Raw genomic sequence first — 22,739 nt, 5'->3', positions numbered from 1 at the left:
ACTTTTTCAGGTTTTTTGAAAGCTTTCATCATAGAGGTCCTGCAGTTCTTTGGTTAAGTTAATTCCTAGGTATTTTATTTTTTGGGGGGGGGGCTATTTTCTGATTTCAGCCTTGTTCTTCTCATTATTGGCAAACAAAAAAACCAAAATGAATTTTTTTTTTGGGTCCGGTCATGGGGCCTGAACTCTGGGCCTGGGCGCTGTCCCTCAGCTCTTTAGCTCAAGGTTAGCGCTCTACCCCTTGAGCCACAGCACCACTTCCAGCTTTTTCTTTTTCTTTTTTTTGCTTATGTGGTGCTGAGGAATTGAACCCAGGGCCTCAGGCATGCAAGGCAAGCGCTCTACCACTGAGCCACTTTCCAGCCCCCAAAATGAATTTTCAAAATGAAAATGATTTTCAAAATGAAAATGATTTTTCAAAATTAATTCTTTAGATACTAAAGATTTTCTAGTCCTTACATATTAGTTTTTTTGTTTACACCCTACCATCCTATTTACAGATATGTGTTTGTATGTATGTGTATATGTTTTAAAGTAATAAACATTACTAAGTGAATTCAATATGACTCTTATTTTTCTATTTTTGTTCCTGTAAGTGGTGATTCCAGATTTGTTAGGTTCTAATACCTTTTCACAATTCAGTGTTTTGTCTGTGTCTATCAAGGTGAATTTTTCAGTTTCATTTTCCATTAAAAACAGGTAGAATGGACAGGTGTTTTCTGTTTTGAAATTTCTTTTTCTTTTTGACATCTTGGAAATGAATGCTCAGGCATCTGTGAGATCTTGACATGTTTCATATACATATTGCTTGCTTTGGAAACTCATATATAACACTTTAAAAACAATGTCTGATTTCTCATGTTACTTTTGATTTTTGGTGATACTAGAATGTGTTGAGATCAAATGTACTTACTTATTTTTCTTTCTCAGTTGTTTCTGAGATGTTCCCCCCACTAGATCATTACATTTAGCTTTTTGGGGGAAGTTGAAATGCACATTTAGGGAAAATATTATTAAAATTAGGTGCACGCCAGTGGCTGGTGCTTCATGCTCATAATCCTAGCTAGTTGGAAGGCTAAGATCTTAGGATTGTGGTTTGAATCTAACCCAGACAGGACAAACCAGAGAGAGAGTCTTATCTCCAACAAAACATCAAAAAGTCAGAATTGGAGATGTGGCTCAAGTAGTACAGCACCCAGGCCCCAAATTCAAGCACCAGTACTGGTACACACACAAAAAAAAGTGCAATGAGGCATTAGATTCGTTAGAAATTAATTTAAAAGTTACTGTAATGGGGCTGGGAAGGTAGCTCAGTGGTAGAATGCTTACCTTGCATGCAGGAGGCTCTGGGTTCAATTCCTCAGTATCACATAAGTAGAAAAAGCCGGAAGTGGCGCTGTGGCTCAAGTGGTAGAGCGCTAGCCTTGAGCTGAAGGGCTGATGGACAGCACCCAGGCCCAGAGTTGAAGCCCCATGACCAACAAAAAAAAAAGTTACTGTAATGTAAAAATATAGTAAAAATTAAAAGTATAAGGAAGGCATGGTAGTATACATCTAAAATCTCAAATAGTTGGGATATAAGTAGGAAGAATGAGAGTTGGAGACCAGCCTGTGCTACCAAGTGAGACCTTGTCTTCAAAAAAAAAAACAAAAAACAAGGAATCACAGAAATGGTGAGACAGAGGACAAAGGGTGAACCAATACAACAGTGATACTTACAAGACACTATGTTGGAAATTCACTTTATAACTTGACGGGGAATGGAGTCAGGGGAAGGCAAAGCGGGGGAAAAATGAGGGAGGGGTAACACTGTTCAAAAAGAAATGTACTCATTACCTTACTTATGTAACTAACCCCTTTGTACATCACCTTTGCAGTAAAAAAATGGAGCAGAAAAAAGCACAGGTAAAACAAAACAAGGACTAGGATTGTTCCTCAGTAATATAGCACTTGCTTAACATATACAGGCTCTGGGTTTGATCCACAACACCAAGCAAGCAAATGGTTAGTAGATAGGAGTGGGAGAGAGTAAAATATTAAAAACAAGAAACTTAAGAGGGAAACAGGGACATTTTAAAATTTTTGATTTTTTTAAAGCTCTTATTGCTTACTTCTCCAAAAATGGAGTAGAAATCGATGAGTTTATTCTTTATTTTTTAATTAATTAATTTTTGTTGGTTGTGGGGCTTGAACTCTGGTCCTGGGCACTGTCTCTGAGCTCTTCAGCTCAAGGCAAGTGCTCTGCCACTTGAGCCACAGTGCCACTTCAGTTTTCTGGTGGATAATTGGAAATAAGAGTCTCACAGACTTTCCTGCCCAGGCTGGCTTTGAACCACGATTCTCAGATCTCAGTAGCTAGGATCTGAGTAGCTAGGATTACAAGTGTGAGCCACTGACATCTGACTTTTTTATTTTGATGAAAATATTTTAATTTTTGGAGTCTTAGCAAACAGAACTTGATAATATACAAAGCCAGCATTTATTACCAGATGGAAGAATGCTACAAAGGGTATCTCTGCATTCCTCTGAAAGTTAGAAAGACCATTACTGTCATCCAGTCCCATTCTGCTCCCAGTGCTCCATTTTAGTGGACCAGTGGATACAATATATAATTTTTGTGGTAGTACTGGGGCTTGAACTCAGGGACTTATACTCTCACTTAACTGGTTTTGTTTAAGGCTGCCATTCTATTGAGCTACTGTTCCACTTTTGGCTTTCTGCTGGTTAGTTGAAGATGAGTCTTACAGACATTTCTTTCTGGTCTGATTTCAACCACAATCTTTATTCCTCAGGTCTCAGCCTCTTGAGTAGCTAGGATTACATTATTACATTATTAAATTATGTTTGCCTTCAGCAAACATATGTATATTTTAAGTTCCTAAATGTAGCAATTCATGGTAAATGGCTGTTAGTATCCTCTAGTAAATCAGTCTCAAGTTGAAAAAACAATAAAGAAAAATTAAAAATTTCTGTATGATTGAAATGCTTTTTTGGAGATATAATTCACTGACAATTAAAATGCATCATGTTTGAAAATTCAGTATTTCTAGCATATTTGCAGAACTGAGCACTTATCACCATATTTAATTCTCAAATATTTTTATTCTCAAAATTAACTGTTCTTATGCTCTCTCCTTTTTTTTTTTGTCAGTCATGGGGCTTGAACTCTGGGCTTGGGCGCTGTCCTTCAGCTCTTCAGCTCAAGGCAAGCACTCTACTGCTTGAGCCAGAGTCACTTCTGGTTTTCTAGTGGTTTTATTGGAGATAAGTGTGCAACGGACTTTCCTGCCTAGGCTGGCTTTGAACTGCGATCCTCAGATCTCAGCCTCCTGAGTAGCTAGGAAAGCCGCCGTGCCCAGCTTTCTCTCCTTTTTCCCCTAAAGAATCTGAAAATGAATAGCTTTGCTTGTTTTGTTCTCTTTCTGAGACAAGGTCTCTCTGTGTGACCCAGGTTGGCTTTGAACTTGCTGTCCTCTTGCCTTAGCCTCCCAAGTACTGGAATCGCAAACATGAAATCTGCACCTGTGACTGTACTCTCCCCTTATAAAAAATATTTGAGCCAAATATTGCTTTATATAAGTTAAAGATGTATTTTTTGGAGTATTGGAGATTGAACCCAGGGCCTTGTATATGCTAGGCAACATTTCTATTGCTGAGCCACATATCCAGCCCTACAATTTGGTTTTGGATAATTGTTTTTTGTGTAGGTTGTGGGTTATGAACTCAGGGTGTAGGTGCTGTCCCATAGCTTTTTCCCCAATGCTAGCACATTATTACTTGAGCCACTGCTCTACTTCTAGCTATTTAGTGTGTAATTGGAATAAGAGTCTCATGGACTTTGCTGCCTGGGCTATGCTGGCTTACAGCCATGGTCCTCAGATATTAGTCTCCTGAGTAGCTGGGATTACAGAGGTTTGCCATAGGCTCCTCACTGAATAATGTTTTATAAGGATGATAAAAGATATTAAATAGTATGTACTGTTGGGTTTTCTATTCAATGTAAAGTGAGATTTTTATGACTGGATACTGAGTAATAGTGAAGGAACAATTGTGACTGTAAAATGTAGTTTAATTTAGAGTTGATCTGCTTTCCAGGGAATGCTGTAAACACACGGCTATTGAAGTGCATGATTCCAGCAACTCTAATAGCAGAGGATTCTGTGGTTAAGGCAGTCTCCTGGCTCTGTGTTGGCAAGTGTTCTGGTAGTATCAAGGTAATCTTTTTTAAACACTTCGATAAGTCCTTCAGACCCCACTTAAGGGTTGGCAAGGAAGAGCCACTTAGGGAGTAATGGCAGTGGCCTTTTGTGCAAAATCTGTGGTTTTGGAACAATGTGGTTTGATACAAAGACTCTGTTCAAACAGAAATTTTTACTCAGAAATAAAATCTATTCTTATACTTTGTGCTAGAAGCTTTAACACAGCTCTTCTGTACCAGTTATATTTCTCTAACGATAAACATTTTGTTTCTTGATAGGTACTTTTTTATCGTTGGCTGGTTACAATGCTTGACTTCATTGATCATAAGGAACAAATTAATTTGCTGTATGGCTTCTTTTTTGCTTCATTGCAAGATGATGTCCTGGTAAGTAAACATTGGACAGCGTCGAGCATCAATCAGATGGTACATTTGTGTATTTTGACACATCATAAATGTTTCATACTGTTATATAATATTTTCCTTATTTATTTAAAAGTATATAAAATATACATAAAATGCAAAGAATAACATATCAACCCTCTTTTCACCATCTGTAAGATTAACAGATATAAAACTTTACTATTTTTGCCATATGTCTTTTTTTTGCCAGGGCATGAACTCAGAGGTTGGTGGGGTCCTTTAGTTTTACCCCTCAAGGCTGGCACTCTACATCTTGAACCACACCTCTACCAGCTTTTTTGGTGGCTATTTGAAGATAAGAGTATCATGGCCTTTCCTACTTAGTTTGGCTTTAAATCTAGAACCTTATATTGCAGCTTCATGAATAACTAAGATTACAGGCAGGAGCCACTAGCACCCAGCTTATATGTCATCTTTGAAAGAAATGCAGATGTTATAGATAGGGTTAATTCCGCATTGGAATCTCTCTGTTAATCTAGAATAGTGATTATAATTTTTCCCCTTTGATCCACATTGGAATCTCTCTGTTAATCTAGAATAGTGATTATAATTTTTCCCCTTTGAATGACTTCAGAGTCCTTTGGGTCACTTACTCTACATTTTCTTGATTAACAGATCATCAGAATTAATGAGAAGGAGAGCATTGCTTTTCATGAATTATAAATGGACTGGTTTTGATCAAGTAACATTATTATTCCCATTAAAAACATTAGTAACTCTAAGAAATCAATCTACTGTCTACCTGGAAGACTTTCAAGGACCATCAATAGTTCATAGACCATGTGAGCCACTCAGCTAATTGAATTCCTTTTGCCTTTGGGAAAGAAATTCATTTCTTGATATCATTAAAAAAAATCATGCTCCTATGTGTTCCTTGCATTCTATCAGGCATTGTCTTTTTTTTTGGTCCGGTCGTGGGGCCTGAACTCTGGGCTTGGGCGCTGTCCCTCAGCTCTTCAGCTCAAGGCTAACGCTCTACCATTTGAGCCACAGCGCTGCTTCCGGCTTTTTTTTTCTGCTTACGTGGTGCTGAGGAATCGAACCCAGGGCCTCATGCATGCAAGGCAAGCACTTTACCACTGAGCCAACTTCCCAGCCCTCTATCAGGCATTGTAGAAGACTTAAATTTATCATGTTTCAGCAGACTACAAATTTAGAATCTAGTTATGGAATTAAATGAAAGCACATAAGGTTAAATAACCCTTCAAGTGTTAAATTATCAGACACAGTAAATGATAATATGAGGGTTTAACTGCTGTAGTATTTTTAAGAAAGAAGAGAATGCTGTAAATCAGAGTGATTACATAAAAGACCATAAGGGCCAAGTATAGTGGCATACATGCCTGTAATCCCAGGTAATTGGGTCATGGATACAGGAAGATCTTATTTCAAGGCCAACAGAATTTGTATTGCAAAAGTTAGCAAGACCCAGTCTCAAAAATAAGTTGGGTGTGGTGGTTTACACTTTTGGTCCTAGCTACTCTAGAGGCAGAGGTAGGATCTGGGTTTGAGGAGTTAGCATGGAAACCCTATCTAGAAAACAAAAATAAAAAGGACTAGGGGGCATGCCTCAAGTGATTGAGGGCTTGTCTGGTAAGTTGGAGCGTCTAAGTTCAATACCCAGCACAAAAAAGAAAAAAGAAAACAAATCATAAAGTATAGGAACATTGTAGTGAGCCTTGAAGGTTGAATACATTTGGAATTTGACGAGAAGAAATAATATTTGATAACATTAAGATTTCAGGCAAAGTTGTGAGATATGTAAAGTGTGTTTTAGGAGACCTTCAGTACGTCAGCCTGACGTAATTTGGAGTTGGTTTTGAGTAGTAATGGTTAGTAAGACTAAAAATCTTGGGTGGAGACAGATTGAAGAGGTTTTTCATTGTGAAATTCTCTATTCAGTGGAACAGTCACTGAAAAATTCTGAGTAGAGCTGGGTGCCGGTGGCTCACGTCTGTAATCCTAGCTACTCAGGAGGCTGAGATCTGAGGGTTGAGGTTCAAATCCAGAGTTGGGAGAGTCATGAGACTCTCCAGTTAATCACCAGAAAACTAGAAGTGGCACTGTGGCTTAAGTGGTAGAGAGCTCGCCTTGAGCTGAAGACCTCAGAGACAGCGCCCAGGCCCATAGTTCAAACCCCACAACCAACCGAAAAAAAAGAAAGAAAAGAAAAATTCTGAGTAGAATATGTTGAAAGCAGCTTTACAGGAAGCTGTATCTAGTCGTACTGAGTAATATGAATTAGAAGAGAGAATAGAGGCTGGAAGACTAGTTAGGAGGCTTGACATGGTAATCCAAATGGTATGGTGTGGAAGTCCTAGACTAGAAATTTTTAAGCCTGATCTGTGGACTCTGGGCCTTCTTGAGATGCTTTCAGGAGTTGTGAGGAGTCAAATTGTTTTCATAATAATACCAAAATATTATTTTGCTATTTTTACTCTGTTGACATTGGCACTGATAATATTAAAGAAAATGGTGGAAAAACTTCTGGCACTTTAGCACAAATAAGGAAGCAGCACTAAGCTGTATTAAAGGTCACTGTAGTTATCACTGCAGTAAAAAAATTTTAAAATGTGAGAGCATCACGAGAAAGTCATGGATGAATCAATTAATGGTAATCCTTTCCTTTAACTTTTCCCCTTTCCCTTTCTTATTGCTGGTATCATGGCTTGAACTCAATGTCTACCACTTTTGCTTGGCCTTTTTGCTGGTACCTGGGCTTGAACTTGGGGCCTTACCACTGTCCTTGAGCTTCTTTTACTCAAGGCTAGGGCTTTACCACTTGAGCCACAACACTACTTATGTTTTTTATCAATTTTTTTTTTGGAGATAAGACTCTCATGGACAATCCTGCCAGGGCTGGCTTTGAATAGTAATCCTCAAATGTCAGTCTCCTGAGTAGCAAGGATTATAGATGTGAGTCACAGGTGCCCAACTTATTTTTCTTATCTTGTTTGTTTGTTTTTGCTAGTCCTGGGGTTTGAACTCAAGGCCTGGGCACTGTCCCTGAGCTTCTTTTGCTCAAGATTAGAGCTCTACCACTTTGATCCACAGTTCCACTTCTGGCTTTTTCTGTTTATGTGGCACTGAGCAATTGAACCCAGGGCTTCATGCATGCTAGGCAAGCACTCTACCGCTAAGCCACATTTCCTATCTTTTCTTATCCTTTTTTGGCTGGGAAGTTGGCTTAGTGGTAGAGTACTTGCCTAGCATGCATGAAGCCCTGGGTTCAATTCCTCAGTGCCACATAAACAGAAAAAGCCAGAAGTGGAGCTGTGGCTTAAAGTGGTAGAGCTCTAACCTTGAGCAAAAGAAACTTAGGGACAGTGCCCAGACCATGAGTTCAAGCCCCAGGACTGGCAAAAAAATAATGTGTATGTATTTGTTACTATAAAGATGATGTACAGAGAGGCTACAATTTCATAAATTAGATAATGATTACATTTTTTGGACAATGTCAACATATTTTTAACCTTTTTAAGAATAATATTTACCAGAATATAACATACAAGTGGAAAACTGTCCATTTTGATTTGGGTGCTGGTGGCTCACATCTGACCCCTGCTAGAATAAGACCTGAACAGATGAATACTCAAAGTAAAATATTATAGAAGTGGTCATTCAATGGTTTAATTAGCAACTATGTTGAATGGGTGGTATTTCCCAATCTAAGGACTAAGTTGTTAGTAAATCATGTTACAAGACAGGCATGGGTGTTTCATGTCTATCATCTTAGCTTCCCAGGTAGCTGAGATCAGAGGATTGAGAGGTTTGAAGCCAGCCTAGGCAGAAAAGTTTGTGAGACTCCATCTATAATTATAACAAGCAAAATGGGAGACTGAAGGTATATGACTCACATGGTAGAGCACCATCTGTAAACAAGCAAATCAAGTAAGAGGACAATTCCCTGAGTTCAAGCCCTGGTTAATAGCACAAGAAAGTTAGTAATCTATATGGGCTAGGGTTATAGCTCAGTGGTAGAGTGTTTGCCCAGCTTTTACAAGAACCTGGGTTTGATCCCCAGCAACAAGAAGAAATTATGAATATGAGCTATAATTGAAAATAATAAATTCAAGACTAAATAACAAAATTATTTGAATGGAAAAATTAAGATAAAAGGCTTAGGTTTGTGTCTTAATAAATGTAGACTGGTATTGAAAGGAATGCATACAATGCAGAAGGAGGATAGGCATTTCTTTACCACTATTCAAATTGGCTGCACTGTTTTTACATTCCAAAAATAGCGAAAAATGGCCTGATAGGTTTTAGTTAAAACTACTGTTTTTTAATCATTGTTATGTAAAGGTTAAGCACATCAAATCTGAAACTCTGAAGTCTGAAATGTTTAAAAATCTGAATCTTCTTGTGTACCAACATGATACAAAAAATGCAAAATTCCATGCCTTATATATGTTATAGGTCACAGCCATAATACAGGACAACTAAAAATACTACATAAAATTCCCTTCAATTTGTGTATGTAAAATGTATATAAAACCAGGTACTGGTGGCTAATGCCTGTAATCCTAGCTACTCAGGAGATGGAGATTTGAAGCCAGTCCAGGCAGGAAAGTCTGTGAGACTCATCTCCAAGTAAATCACAGAATAAGCTGGAAGTGGTGCTGTGACTCAAGTGGTAGAGTGCTAGTCTTGAGCAAAAGGAACTCAGGGACAGTGCCCAGGACAACAGTTGAAATCTTGGAACTGGATTACAAAAAGTATATAAAACAAATGGAAAGCCAGGTGCCAGTGGCTCACACCTAGCTACTAAGGAGGCTGAGATCTGAGAATCGTTCAAAGCTAGCCTGGGCAGGAAAGTCCATGAGACTTTTTGTCTCCAATTAACCATCAGAAAACTGGAAGTGGCACTATGACTCAAGTGGTAAGAGCATGTACCTTGAGCTGAAGAACACAGGTACAATGTCCAGGCCCAGCGTTCAAGCCCCTTAACTGACACAAAAAACAAAAACCAAAACAACAACAAAAAAACAATACGTGGATTTTGTGTTTAAGCTTGGGTCCCATTCTTCATATATATTATCATATATATATTCACTTCTGTTCTTAAGTATTTCAGATAAGGGATGAAAAAAACTTTGTATAATTATTGTCCAATGAAGTCCTAAAGCCTTTTTTTAATCAGCATAAAATTGACATTTGGGGAAATATGTTGCTGTTTTGTTGAAGATAGATTGTCATTTCTCTTTTGAATTTTTTGTTTTAACAGTGTCCTTATGTCTGCCATTTGTTATATTTACTTACCAAGAAAGATAATGGTGAGTATTTTCATTCCAGTTATATTACATTCATTCTATAATTAGCATTTGTTTTGGCCTTTATAAAGAAACAATGAATATTAGCATTAGTTATATGACAGGACTCACGTTGTAGAAATGAATTTTCACTACTTTTGTCTAAGAGCAGCATCTGCTTAATAGCTTGAGAGTGTTTATATTGTTATGTGTTGTAAGAAGATAGGATATGAACTAAATGAAAGTTAAATATAACCTATCTCTTCTTTTTCTGAATCAAATCCATAGAATTCTTTCCTTTCCTTTTTCTAGTCAAACCATTTCGTGTGAGAAAATTGCTTGATCTTCAAGCCAAAATGGTGAGTACTGAAAAGACCTTAGACTTGCCAGTTGTATCATGTGCCAAGTCATAGGCTAAGCTTTGAAAACAGAAAGTCAGATGAGTTATTGTCTTTAAGAAACTTCCTTTCTGAGTTACTCAGTCAATAAAAAAAGAGAGTATGAGGTGTAGCTCAGTGATACAGTGCTTGCCAAGCATGCTCCTGATGCTGAGCTCTATCCTCAGTATCAAAGAAAAATTAGAATTAGACTCAGGGTCAAGGAGAAGTAATGATGATTGAGAGAAATTTGAACGGATGAATAAAATTTAATAGACAAAGAAGGAAAAGTAGAGGACTCCCATCTAAGAGGACCACATGAGTGAACAGATGTATATGTCAAATTGCCAATTGTTTAAGGAACTAGGTCGTAGGGCTAGAATGGTAAATTAGAGAGTGGCTAGTGTTAACAGTTTTTAACAGGTTTTTTTGTTTGTTGGTTGGTTGGTTGTGGAGCTTGAACTCTGGGCTTGGGCACTGTCTCTGCACTCATTAGTTCAAGGCTAGCTCTCTATTGCTTGAGCCACAGTGCCACTTCCAGTTTTCTGGTGGTTAATTGGAGATAAAAGTCTCATGGATTTTTCTCCCCAGGCTGGCTTTGAACTGTGATCCTCAGATCTCAGCCTCTGAGTAACTAGGATTACAGGCATGAGCCACTGGCACCTTGCAGTTTTTGACAGTTTTATGGATGTATCTAGGAAAGCATTTCAAGATGATTTCTTTTAGAAACTAGAACTTTAATATACTTGGTTGGTAATTATCTCTTGTCCTTACAGCTCTCTTGAGTTATTTTTGTTATACTTACCAGGTAATAGATGTCCATGAAGCTTTGGATATTAAACACTTAGTAGTAGTATCCATGCATAACTAGCCTCTCTTAAGGCATTTGCATAGTTCAGTGATTAATATTGTTTCATAACTTCCTATTTGCATCCATGGTTACAATATTTTCTCCTAGTTCTCTGAAGATATTAATGGTGATATTTTTGTCCAACTTGATTTGTATTTTACATTAGTAAAATTTGAGATGTACATTTTCTTACCTTAGAGTAAAACATTTCAGTGGATTTAGAAAATTCTTACTGTAATATAAGATGTTGATGCTATCAGAATTCCCCAATTCACTAAAATTCAGCCTATTTAATCATTATTATAAATATATTTTTATAAATGGCTCAAGTGGTAGAATGCCAGCCTAGTAAGCATTTGGCCCTGCCAAAAAATTAAAAGAATGTAAGCTGGGTGCTGGTGGCTCATGGCTTTAATCCTAGCCACTCAAACAGGTGAGATATGAGGATTATGGTTAAAGTCAGCCTGGACAGAAAAGTACATGAGACTCTTATTTCCAATTAGCTAGCAAAAAAACCAGAAGTGGAGCTGTGACTCAAGTGGTAGGGCACCAGCCTTGAACAAAAAAGCTAAGAGAGAGTGCCCTGGTCCCAAGTTCAAGCCCAATAATATCACACACAAAAATCAATGTTATTTTAGAAGACTATTTAAGGAATATAATCATACTCCATATAATGTTTTGGTCAACAGAGGCCTATAGATACGTGCTGTATGCCATAGAGCTGAAGTGTGTAACACACTTCATTCTACCATTTTTCACAATGATGAAATTGTCTTTTAATGCATTTTTTTTTCTCTTTTGGTCAGTCATGAGGCTTGAATTCTGGGTCTGGTCATTGTCCCTGAGCTTTTCAGTTCAAGGTGAGCACTCTGCCATTTGAGCCATAGTACCACTTCTGGTTTTCTGATGGTTTATTGGAGATGAGAGTCTCACAGACTTTCCTGCCCAGGCTGGCTTTGAACCACGATCCTTAGATCTCAGCCTCCTTAGTGGCTAGGATTACAGGCGTGAGCCACTAGCACCCAGCTTAATGCATTTTTCTTAATGTTTCCCTGTTGATTTTTAGTATTTTAGTTTGTTAGCATACAGACATAATAGATTTCATTGTGATAAATCTATACATCATGTAGTATACTTTGAACAAGGTAACCTCCTCCATTATATTCCCATACTTCCCTTGCCACATCCTACCTTTCTCAGACAGTGGTGGTTGTCATTATGTTGTCTTATGTATGTATGTGTATGTATGTAATATCCTTTGATCTTCAATCAATTTCCTTTCACCCTCTCCCTTCGAATGATCCTCCACAATTTTAGGTGTACATTCCACAAATGAGTAAAAACATATTTGACTTTGTGAGCTTGGCTTATCTTACTCAAAATAATGGTCTCAAGTTCCATCTACTTTCCTGCAAATGATGGCTCTGTAATAGTTTATGTTTTTTATTTGCCATATTTTCTTTATTATTCACCAATTGTTGAGCCCATTGGCTGATTCTGCAGGCTAGCTATTGTGAACAGAGCTATAATAAACATGGATAAGCAAGTGTCTCTCTTGTCTATTGATTATACTCCTTTGATACATGCCCAAGAATGGTTCCTCATTATTGTTTAGCTGGATATGATTACTGTATTTCTAAGCCCTATTTGCTGTAGTGTTCCTTTCAATAATATTTTAATATAATTAAATCATTTGCTTACTAATTTTTTTTGTCAGTTGTGGGGTTTGAACTCTGATGCTGTTCCTGAGCTCTTCTGCTCAAGGCTAGTGCTCTCCAACTTGAGCCAGAGTGCCACTTCTGGTTTTTTTTGGTGGTTTATTGAAGATAAGTGTCTCACGGTCTTTCCTGCCTGATCTGGCTTTGAACCTGGATCCTCAGATCTCAGCCTCCTAAGTAGCTAGGATTACAGGCACAAGCTACCAGCTTTCGGCTTGCTTACTAATTTATAATTCATTTAATGGAATATTTTATTTGAATATCCAGCTTTATATTGTGAAGTTAATATTTTTGTTAATACTCAAGTGATGACAAGCTCTTTGACTATTGTGTACCAATGATGAGATTTCCTGGTTAATTTTCAGGATTTATGATGATCAGGTATGAAGTTAAAATTTTATCTACTCTGTTTTGTTGGCTTCCTTTTTGACCCTCCTCCTTGATGTTTAAGTATGTTAATTATGATGTTAAATATGTTCACAGTAAAAAGAAGCTAAACTGTGTTAGCAAGTTTGACTATTAAGACTAATGTATGTTCTATAGTTATATGGTTATATAGTTCTATAGTTATATGGCTGGATACGTGTGTGTGTGTGTGTGTGTGTGTGTATACACACACACACACACACACACACACACACACATTTCCCTTAGGGAATGGGATATGAATACTTATTTAGTACCAGCAAATTGCTGTTTGTTGTCTTCTTGGTATTTGTTTTCTTGGTTTCTAATTAGCTACAGAATTGAAAATGGAAACTCTTATTGCAGGGAATGCAGCCACATCTGCAGGCTTTGTTGTCGCTGTATAAATTCTTCACCCCTACTTTGATTTCTGTATCTTTGCCTGTAAGGAAGAAGGTAAGGGATTTCATAGAAATCAGTCCTATAGAGATTAAAATTATTTTTGTTAATTTTCAGATTTTGGCTAAAATAGTTACAGCCTAGTATTTAGTATAATGTTATAACACTATTTGGGGGAAATTTTATTAGGATCAGCACTTTGAGTTGATCATATTCAATAAAAATAATAGATTACTGATTATAAAAATTAAATGGATCTATAAGGGTACAAAATATTTCGTAATATGTTTTCACTTAAGATATTTTAGTCTTTATGTTGCTCTGCCTTAGAGGTATCAACTCTCTTGTATTTTACATCTATATTTATAGATCTATTTTAAGACCTCAGAGAACCCATGGACTTCAGCTTTGATAGCTGTGAGGCAGAGAAACCAGAGACCTTCTGTAGGACCTTTAAAACTGACATTAGGTCCAGATAATGGCCCTAATGTAAAAAGAGTAAGTATCTAAAGCCCAAAATGATGTGTGGCTTTCTTTTGTTAAATCTAAGAACAATTCAGGTACTAGAGATTATAAATATTCAAATGCCTTTTCTGCTGGGCATGATGGTATATACCTGTAATCCTAGCTACTGTGGAGGCAGAAATCAGGATTGCACATTGAAGCCAACCCAGGTAAAAAAAATTACACCCCAATCTCAACAAAAAAGCTTACATTAGGCACTGGTGGTTCATACCTACTTACTCAGGAGGCTGCAATCTGAAAATCATAGTTCAGAGCCAGCTTGAGACTCATATCTCAAATAGTAAACTATAAAAAGACAGAAGTGGAAATATGGTTCAGGTGATAATGAGCCAGTTATGGATGAAAACATCAAACAAGTACAAGGCTTTGAGGTCAAGCTCCAGGACTGGTACAAAAATGAAAATTAAAAAGTTGAATGTGATGGTGGTGGTACAATCTATAATCTTGTTACATGGGAGAGATAGGTAGGATGATTGAAGTTCAAGGCTGACCCCAGAAAAAACAAAAGGACCTATCTAAAAAGCAAAAAAGGCAGTAAGTGTGACGAAGCGGGTAAAATTGATTAGAATCCAGTATAAACTTGTGGCAATCAATATAACAGTGAATCCCTGTATAACTAATATAGTCTAATAATAAAGAATATAAAAAGCAAAAATGGGTTGGGCCTGCTGAAGTGCACTTGAGTCCCTGAATTCAGTCTCTAGTACTATATTCATTGAAACATTTTAACAGTTGCTTTTAATATTTTTAATTTTAATTTTTTTTGTGCTGGTACTGAGCTTGAACTTAGGGCTTCATACTGTTTTTTGCTTAGCTTTTTTTCTGGTACTGTACAACTTCAGCCATACCTCCACTTTGGGCCTTTTACTGGTAAACTGGAAATAAGATTTGTCTGCCTGGGCTGGCTTCAAATTGGGATTCTTAGATCTCAGCCTCCTGAATAGCTAGTATTTCATGTGTGAGCCACTGGTACGTGGTTTACAACTGCTCTTATATTTATAATTTGTAGCCTGTGAAGTCCACTGCTATATTGTTCTGTTATCTTTTCCCATTAGAAATGGAATTCTCACTCACTTATACCAGTGCTAAATTCTGGTACCTACGCTAGAGAATATGGGAAAAGAGAGATGAGTCTTTCTGATTATCTCAATCGCAATAGATCCCTCCCAGTTGAACAACTTCAAAGTTTTCCTCAACTTTTACAGAATATCCATTGCTTAGAGGTATGTGACTAGACTATGTGCTTATTTGCATTTTCTATTTGATTTTTTTGTTGCCTTTTTTTCTATTTCCTATATGATTTTTTTTGTTGCTGTGACCCATTTTCATATACTTACTTTTGGCTGATCCATCTTTTCAGCTGCCTGCTCAGATGGGCTCAGTGCTAAACCACCCACTCCTTCTTCACTATATTAACTGTGTCAGAGACGAGTCAATCTTACTGAGGCTGTATCACTGGTTGAGTCAAACATTACAAGAAGGTAAGAACTCATATTTAACAACATGAAGATAGACTGAGATATTTTATAAATGGGTTTCTTTGTTTGTGGTTGTGAGACTTGAACTCTGGGCCTGGGCACTGTCCCTCAGCTTTTCAGCTCAAGGCGAGAGCTCTACCACTTGAGCTACAGCACCACTTCCGGTTTTCTGAGTCATTTATTGGAGATAAGAGTCTCAAGGACAGGCAGGCTTTGGACAGCTGGCTTTGAACCGTGATCCTCAGATCTCAGCCTTCTGAGTAGCTAGGATTACAGGTTTGAGCCACCAACTTTATAAATGGCTTTTTTTTTATATGGGTGCAAAATTCTAGATAAGAGGAGCCTCTTATTTAGAATTGTTACATATAATTATTTGCCTGGACATAGCAGGGATGACAGGTATACACCACCATACCCAGCTTCTTCTGTTGAGATGAAGTCTAAGTCTCAGGTTTTTCTACTCAGGCTGTGGGGGGGGGAGGTCTACTCAGGGTGTGTGTGTGTGTGTGTGTGTGTGTGTGTCTCAGGCTGTGGGGGGGTCTACTCAAGGTGTGTGTGTGTGTGTGTGTGTGTGTGTGTGTGTGTGTGTGTGTGTGTGTGTGTGTGTGTGTGAGGGGCTTGGGCTTGAACTGACAGCCCCATGTTCTGGCTCTCCTTCCTTGTATGTTAGGGCTTGAACTCACAGCCCCATGTTCTGGCTCTGCTTCCTTGCTTACAGGCTGACATTGATCACTTGATGTCTCCCGTCTATTTTTTTGGTTAATTGACAATAGAATCTTGTACTTTTGTTTTTTAACACTAGTTGGCTTTGAACTGTGATCTGCTAAGTCCCAGCTTCCTGAATAGCTAGGGTTACAGGCATGGAATTTGTTAACCACTTTTATATTATACTGAAATTAAAGTTTTCAGTTTTCTCAAGTTTTTCTGTTTTTTGTTGGTCATAGGGCTTGAACTCAGCCTGGATGCTATCCCTAAGCTCTTTTGCTCAAGGCTATAGCCCTACCACTTTGAACCATAGCACCACTTTCGGTTTTCTGGTGGTTCATTGGAGATAAGAGGTTCATTGGGAATTTTCTGCCAGGGCAGACTTCAAACCACAATCTCAGATCTCAGTCTCCTGAGTAGCTAGGATTACAGGCATGAGCCACTGGCACTTGGCCACTTGTGTTCTTAATAGCAACATTTTTTTGGTTGTTGGTCATGGGGCTTGAACTCTGGGCCTGGGCTTGTCCCTTAGCTCTTCAGTTTAAAGTGAATGCTGGGGCTGGGAAGGTAGCTCAGCGGTAGAGTGCATACCTTGCAAGCATGAGGCCCTGGGTTTGATTCCTCAGCACCACATAAACAGAAAAAGCTGGAAGTGGCGCTGTGGCTCCAGTGGTAGAGCGCTAGCCTTGAGCTGAAGAGCTGAGGGACAGCGCCCAGACCCAGAGTTCAGGCCCCATGACCGGCAAAAAAAAAAAAAAAGTGAATGCTATACCACTTGAATCATAACACCACTTCCAGTTTTCCAGTGGTTAATAGGAGATAAGAGTCAGGGAAAAAAGTCTTAGGAACTTTCCTCCCTGGGATGACTTTGAACTGTGATCCTCATATCTCAGCCTCCTGAGTAGCTAGGATTACAGGTGTCAGCCACCAGTGCCTGGCTAGCAACATTTTTTTGAGGTAAGAACTCACTATATAACTCAGGCTGGCCTAGAACTCATGATCCTCTTGCTTCATTTTCCTAAGTATTGGGATCACAGAAAGTACCACCAGCAATCACAAAGATTTTCTGAATGTCAGATATGGTCTAGCAAATGGACTATTTATTACAGGTATGAGCCACTGGTGCCCAGTTCAAGTTTTTAATTCATGAATTTTAGTCTTATGGGTTACTGTGTAACACAAAGCTAACACTTTCATTCTAAGTGAGTTTTGTGTTATCTTTTACAGTAAGCTCTTTCCTATGTTACCATGTTTTTGAGAACATCTTCCTATCACCTTCACATCTCTGTTACAAACTTTGGTACAAGCTAGCTAAGACATGTGAGACTTAGAATTTCTTAAATTTGGTCATTTACTTGTCACTTGAGCATAGTTTTAATTATACTTCACGTACACTATTATTTTGCAACTAGATGCTTATTTTTATTCTTTCGGCTCTAGAGTGTCTTTGGTATAAGAAGAACAATTATGAACAGGGAGAAGAATTTATGAACCTCCTGGACACTGTCATCAGGGCACAGTGCTTCTTACAAGTAAGATTTCATATGTTTCCTACACACTTCATCACCCTTTACTAAAGTTTATTTAGATGTCCATCCAAAACCTTTTATACAGTACCTAATATTTTGTAAACATGCTTGCTTACTTTGAAACTCATTGCAAATAGAATCTACAACCTAATTGGAATGGTGCTTATCTTTATGCTATTAGGTTTTTGAACATAGCACATTAATTTGCAAATCAATAATTTAAGAGAACAAACCTTTCAATTAATTGAATTAACCGGGAAAGTAAATCATGTAGGATTACCATTTGTGTTCTTTGTTTTTATTTTTTTATTTTATTTTTTGTCAGTCATGGGACTTGAACTCAGGGCATGGGCACTGTCCCCGAGCTTTTGTGCTTAAGTCTAGCACTCTACTACTTTGAGCCACAGCGCCACTTCTGGTTTTCTGGTAGTTAATTGTAGATAGGAGTCTCATGGACTTTGCTGCTTGGGCTGACTTCAAACCATGATCCTCAGATCTCAGCCTCCTTAGTAGCTAGGATTAGAGGCATGAGCCACTGGCACTTATCTACTTGTGTTCTTAATAGCAATGTTTTTTGAAGTAAGAACTCACTATATAGTTCAGTCTAGCCTAGAACTCATGATCCTTTTGCTTCATTGTCCTAAGTTTTGGGATTATAGGAATGTGTTACCACATCCAGCAACCACAAAGATATTTGAATGTCAAATATGGTCTAGCAAATGGACTTTTAACGTGAGTAACCAACCCTCAGTGATTTTAAATAGCATTTCATGTATCAGTACTGTCCAGGAGCTTTATGAAAAACTTACTCCTTGTTTTATATACCTCTATTGCTGCCTATTCTTCTCTTTATTGGGATGCTTCCAGCACCCAATTTCTCACATGTTTTGAACTCCCAGAAGGCAGAAGCCATATCTAACTTTTCTTCATGTACAAGTACTAAGCTTGGTACCTAGTACAAAAAAGATGCTCAGTCAGTGTTTATTCATTGCATCTGAGTGATTATAGTAGGATAGAGGAAGCAGTGTTAGGTGATATATAGGTTTCTTGCTTAGGAAGATGAATAGTGTTCACTGAGAAAAAGAATATAGGAGGAACAGGAATGGAAGGAAAAATAAATTTGATTTAAACAATACTTGTGAGGTATCATAGCCAGTAGGTAGTAAGATGAGTCTAGAGCTCAGAAGTAAGATTTGGGCTAAAGATAGAGATTTAGGGCTCATCATTTTTTTGGGGGGGGTCCAGTCGTGGGGCCTGAACTCTGGGCCTGGGCGCTGTCCCTCAGCTCTTCAGCTCAAGGCTAGTGCTCTACCACTTGAGCCACAACGCCACTTCCGGCTTTTTTGTTTTTGCTTATGTGGTGCTGAGGAATTGAACCCAGGGCCTCATGCATGCAAGGCAAGCGCTCTACCACGGAGCCACCTTCCCAGGCCCAGGACTCATCATTTAAAGGTGTAGATTTTAGTCTTGATATGGATAACGTTGTCCAAAGAATTTGTCACAAAATGAAATTGTGGGACAGAGTTTTTATATATGCCATACTTAAGGCTGAAAGGAAATAAAGGGAAGCTCTGGGTCCTTAATCTAGTGGAAATATAAGTAACCTAGACACTAGAAACTCTGTCAGACTTTGCATTTGGTTTATGGCTGCTAATGAAATTCTAGCCCCCTTAAATAACTTTCTACACATTTTATTGGCTGTTCAATTTATTGTATATATTCTACAATAATGTTTAGTATGTATGTATGTATTTATTTATGTCAGTCATGGGGCTTGAACTCTGGGCTGGTCATCTCTTAAGCTCAAGGCTAGTTCTCTACCACTTGAGCCACAGTGCCACTTCTGTTTTTTCTGGTGGTTGATTGGAGATTAGAGTCTCTGCCCAGGCTGGCTTTGAACTGTGATCCTCAGATCTCAGCCTCCTGAGTAGCTAGAATTACAGGTATGAGCCACCAGCGCCTGGCTGTTTCATTTATTTTTAAAATGTTGGTTATTTTTTTATCTCCTTCCCACTTGTTGAGCTTTATAGTGTTTGGACTCTTAACAAAGATGGTAATATATTGAAATACTAATCTTCTCATCTTTTGTTGTTGGTTATGGGGCTTGAACTCTGGGCCTGGGTGCTGTCTCTCAGCTTTTCAGCTCAAGGCTAATGCTCTACCACTTGAGCCACAGTGCTACTTCTGGTTTTCTGGTGGTTTATTAGAGATTAGAGTTTCACAGACTTTCCTGCCTGGGCTGGCTTTGAACTGCAGTCCTTAGATCTCAGTCTCCTGAATAGCTAGGATTACAGGAATGGGCCACTGGTGTCCTGCTCTTCTCATCTTTTTACTGAGAAAAGTTTGGTACTTATCTTAAGGTTTTGAGTATATCATTGACAAAATTTGGTCTTAGAATGGATTAACTATAATACAAAAGAAACTGGCCCTGTAAGAAGTAATGATTGAAGAGTCCCATGTAAAGCTGTATTAATTAATGTTTCAGGAGGGGTTTTATTCCTGTGAAGCATTCCTGTATAAAAGCTTTCCTCTCTGGGATGGAATCTGTTGCCGATCACAGTTTCTGCAGCTCATGAGCTGGATTCCTTTTAGTAGCTTCTCTGGTATGTATCATAAAAACTGGAGTCATTTAATTCCGTGTAAATAACTGAGATGATTCTGAGTAATCTTGTATTTTTTAATTCCTAGAAATAAAGCCACTTCTATTTGACCATCTGGCACCTCTCTTTTTTACTTCAACTGTTTATTTCAAGGTAAAGCAAACAACCCCCATCTTGATCACTCTTAGTAAGAAGTATTATTCCATTACCAGTGATACATGATTTCAAATGTATATTTTAGCAGTGCTTTTCTTTTTAAATTTTTTCTTTTATTTTTATTATGATGGTGATATACAGAGGGGGTTATAGTTACATAAGTAAAGAGTACATTTTTTGACAATGTCACCCCTTCCCTTGCTTTCTCCCTATTTCAGCAGTATTTTTTATTGTAAAGGTGATGTCCAGAGGGGTTATAGTTACATAAGTAATGTAATGAGTACATTTCTTTTTGAACAGTGTTACCCCCTCCTTCATTTTCTCCTTCAGCAGGGCTTTTTTAACTGATTCTTTCAGACCTGGGCTTTGAGATACTGCATTACTCAATTCAAAGTTAATCATAGTATTTTCTACATATTTTTGGTGGGCGTTTTTGGTGGTTACTGGAGTTTAAACTTAGGGTCTTTTCACTTGCTAGGAGGGCTCTATACTGCTGAACTACACTTCTAGCTTTTTTGTGCTGGTTATTTTTGTGAAAGGATCTCAGTTTCTGTCTAGGTATGTACTGGGACACTGATGCTATCTTTTTGCTTTCTGCTGTAATTGGGATGATAGACCTTGTCACCACTCCCAGTAACTTCCACTAAAGTAGAATCTTGAATACTTTGATGCTTTGACTCCTAGAGTAACAATCTTCCTGAACTCAGTCTTCTAGCGTACCTAGGATGACAGGTGTCCAGCTATTGGTTACCGTTCTATGCCCAAGCTGGCCTTGAGCCTCAATCCTCCAAATTTCAGTCTCCCAAAGTAGGTATGTTTACATGTGTGATTCTGTACATGCCTGTGGGAATATAGTAGTGCCAAAGCAAAAAAGCTTCCTGTGACATTTATATTGAATATCTTTTTTGGGTCTGGTCGTGGGGCCTGAACTCTGGGCCTGGGTGCTGTCCCTCAGCTCTTCAGCTCAAGGAAAGCGCTCTACCACTTGAACCACAGCACCATTTCTGGCTTTTTTCTTTTTGCTTATGTGGTGCTGAGGAATCGAACCCAGGGCCTCATGCATGCAAGGCAAGCGCTCTACTACCGAGCCACCTTCCCAGCCCCAGGAGAAAAGTTTTCTATACTTCAAAATTAACAGAAAAAAGTAGAGCTGGAAGCAAGCAGTCTCAAGTAGTAGAGTGTCAGCCTAGCAAGCTCGAGGCCCTGTGTTTGAACTCCAGTCCTGCCAAAACTAATAATAATAATAGAGTACTTGGAACCGAGAGTATGAAAAAGCAAGAGGTATAGCACACACACACACACACACACACACACACACAACACACACACACACACACACACACACACACACACACACACACACACACACACACACACACACACACACACACACACACACACACACACAGAGTCCTGGGACTTGAACTCATGGGACTTGAACTCAGAGCCTGGGTGCTATCCCTAACCTTTTTTGTTCAATTTAGTGTTCTGCCACTAGAGCCACAGCTCCACTTCTTGCTTTCCGGTGAATAGTTATAGATAAGAGTCTCACAGATTTACCTGTCTTGACAGATTTGAACTGTGTTCCACAGATCTCAGTATCCTGAAGTAGTTAAGATTATAGGCATGAGGCACTGGCACCTGGCTTGAACATATTTTTAACGTTAATATATGGTGTCAATTTTTTTTCCAGAGTTTGGAATCACAGCTTATAATTGCTTGCTTGCTTGCTCTGCTCTGCCACTTGAGCCATGCCTATAGCCTAGTTTTTGCTGATTATTTTGGAGACTGAATCTCATAGGCTTTTCTGCCTAGTCTAGTTCAAACTGCATTCCTCCAGGTCTCAGCCTCCTGACTAGCTAGGATTTGGCATGAGCTACTGGTGCCTATCATAACTGTATTTGTTTATATGTGAATAAGGCCCTGGGAAATTAAGAAAAGGGCTGAGAAAGGAAAGATTAGAATTGTCACATTATTATTCTGAAAAAATAGAGTAACTTGTAGTTGTGGACCCTAGGGTAAAAAGAGTGGGAAACTCTTAGCACATTTTTTAGCACCTTTTTAAATAATGGAAGGGACAAGAAGTTTAATGTTTTTATTTGATGATGTAATATTTGATTTAAA

At 38.3% G+C, this 22,739-nt stretch overlaps 1 protein-coding gene across 1 annotated transcript in view; it reads left to right on the top strand.

The window, feature by feature from the left end:
- The window catches only part of Cenpi (centromere protein I), a 49,262-nt gene that overhangs the window by 9,068 nt on the left and 17,455 nt on the right, over positions 1–22,739 (top strand). The window contains exons 5-15 of the mRNA XM_013035065.1: positions 4,096–4,214; positions 4,478–4,585; positions 9,849–9,897; positions 10,186–10,232; positions 13,590–13,679; positions 13,992–14,120; positions 15,203–15,370; positions 15,508–15,628; positions 17,771–17,862; positions 20,345–20,462; positions 20,548–20,612. Coding sequence (XP_012890519.1) covers positions 4,096–4,214; positions 4,478–4,585; positions 9,849–9,897; positions 10,186–10,232; positions 13,590–13,679; positions 13,992–14,120; positions 15,203–15,370; positions 15,508–15,628; positions 17,771–17,862; positions 20,345–20,462; positions 20,548–20,612 — 1,106 coding nt within the window. The remainder of the gene's footprint in view (positions 1–4,095; positions 4,215–4,477; positions 4,586–9,848; positions 9,898–10,185; positions 10,233–13,589; positions 13,680–13,991; positions 14,121–15,202; positions 15,371–15,507; positions 15,629–17,770; positions 17,863–20,344; positions 20,463–20,547; positions 20,613–22,739) is intronic.

This window comes from Dipodomys ordii, unplaced genomic scaffold (genome assembly GCF_000151885.1).
Source record: "Dipodomys ordii isolate 6190 unplaced genomic scaffold, Dord_2.0 Scaffold203, whole genome shotgun sequence".
Lineage (NCBI taxonomy): Eukaryota > Metazoa > Chordata > Mammalia > Rodentia > Heteromyidae > Dipodomys > Dipodomys ordii.
The sequence above is the reverse complement of the archived record's forward strand: the minus strand, read 5'-3'. Positions and strand labels throughout refer to the sequence as shown.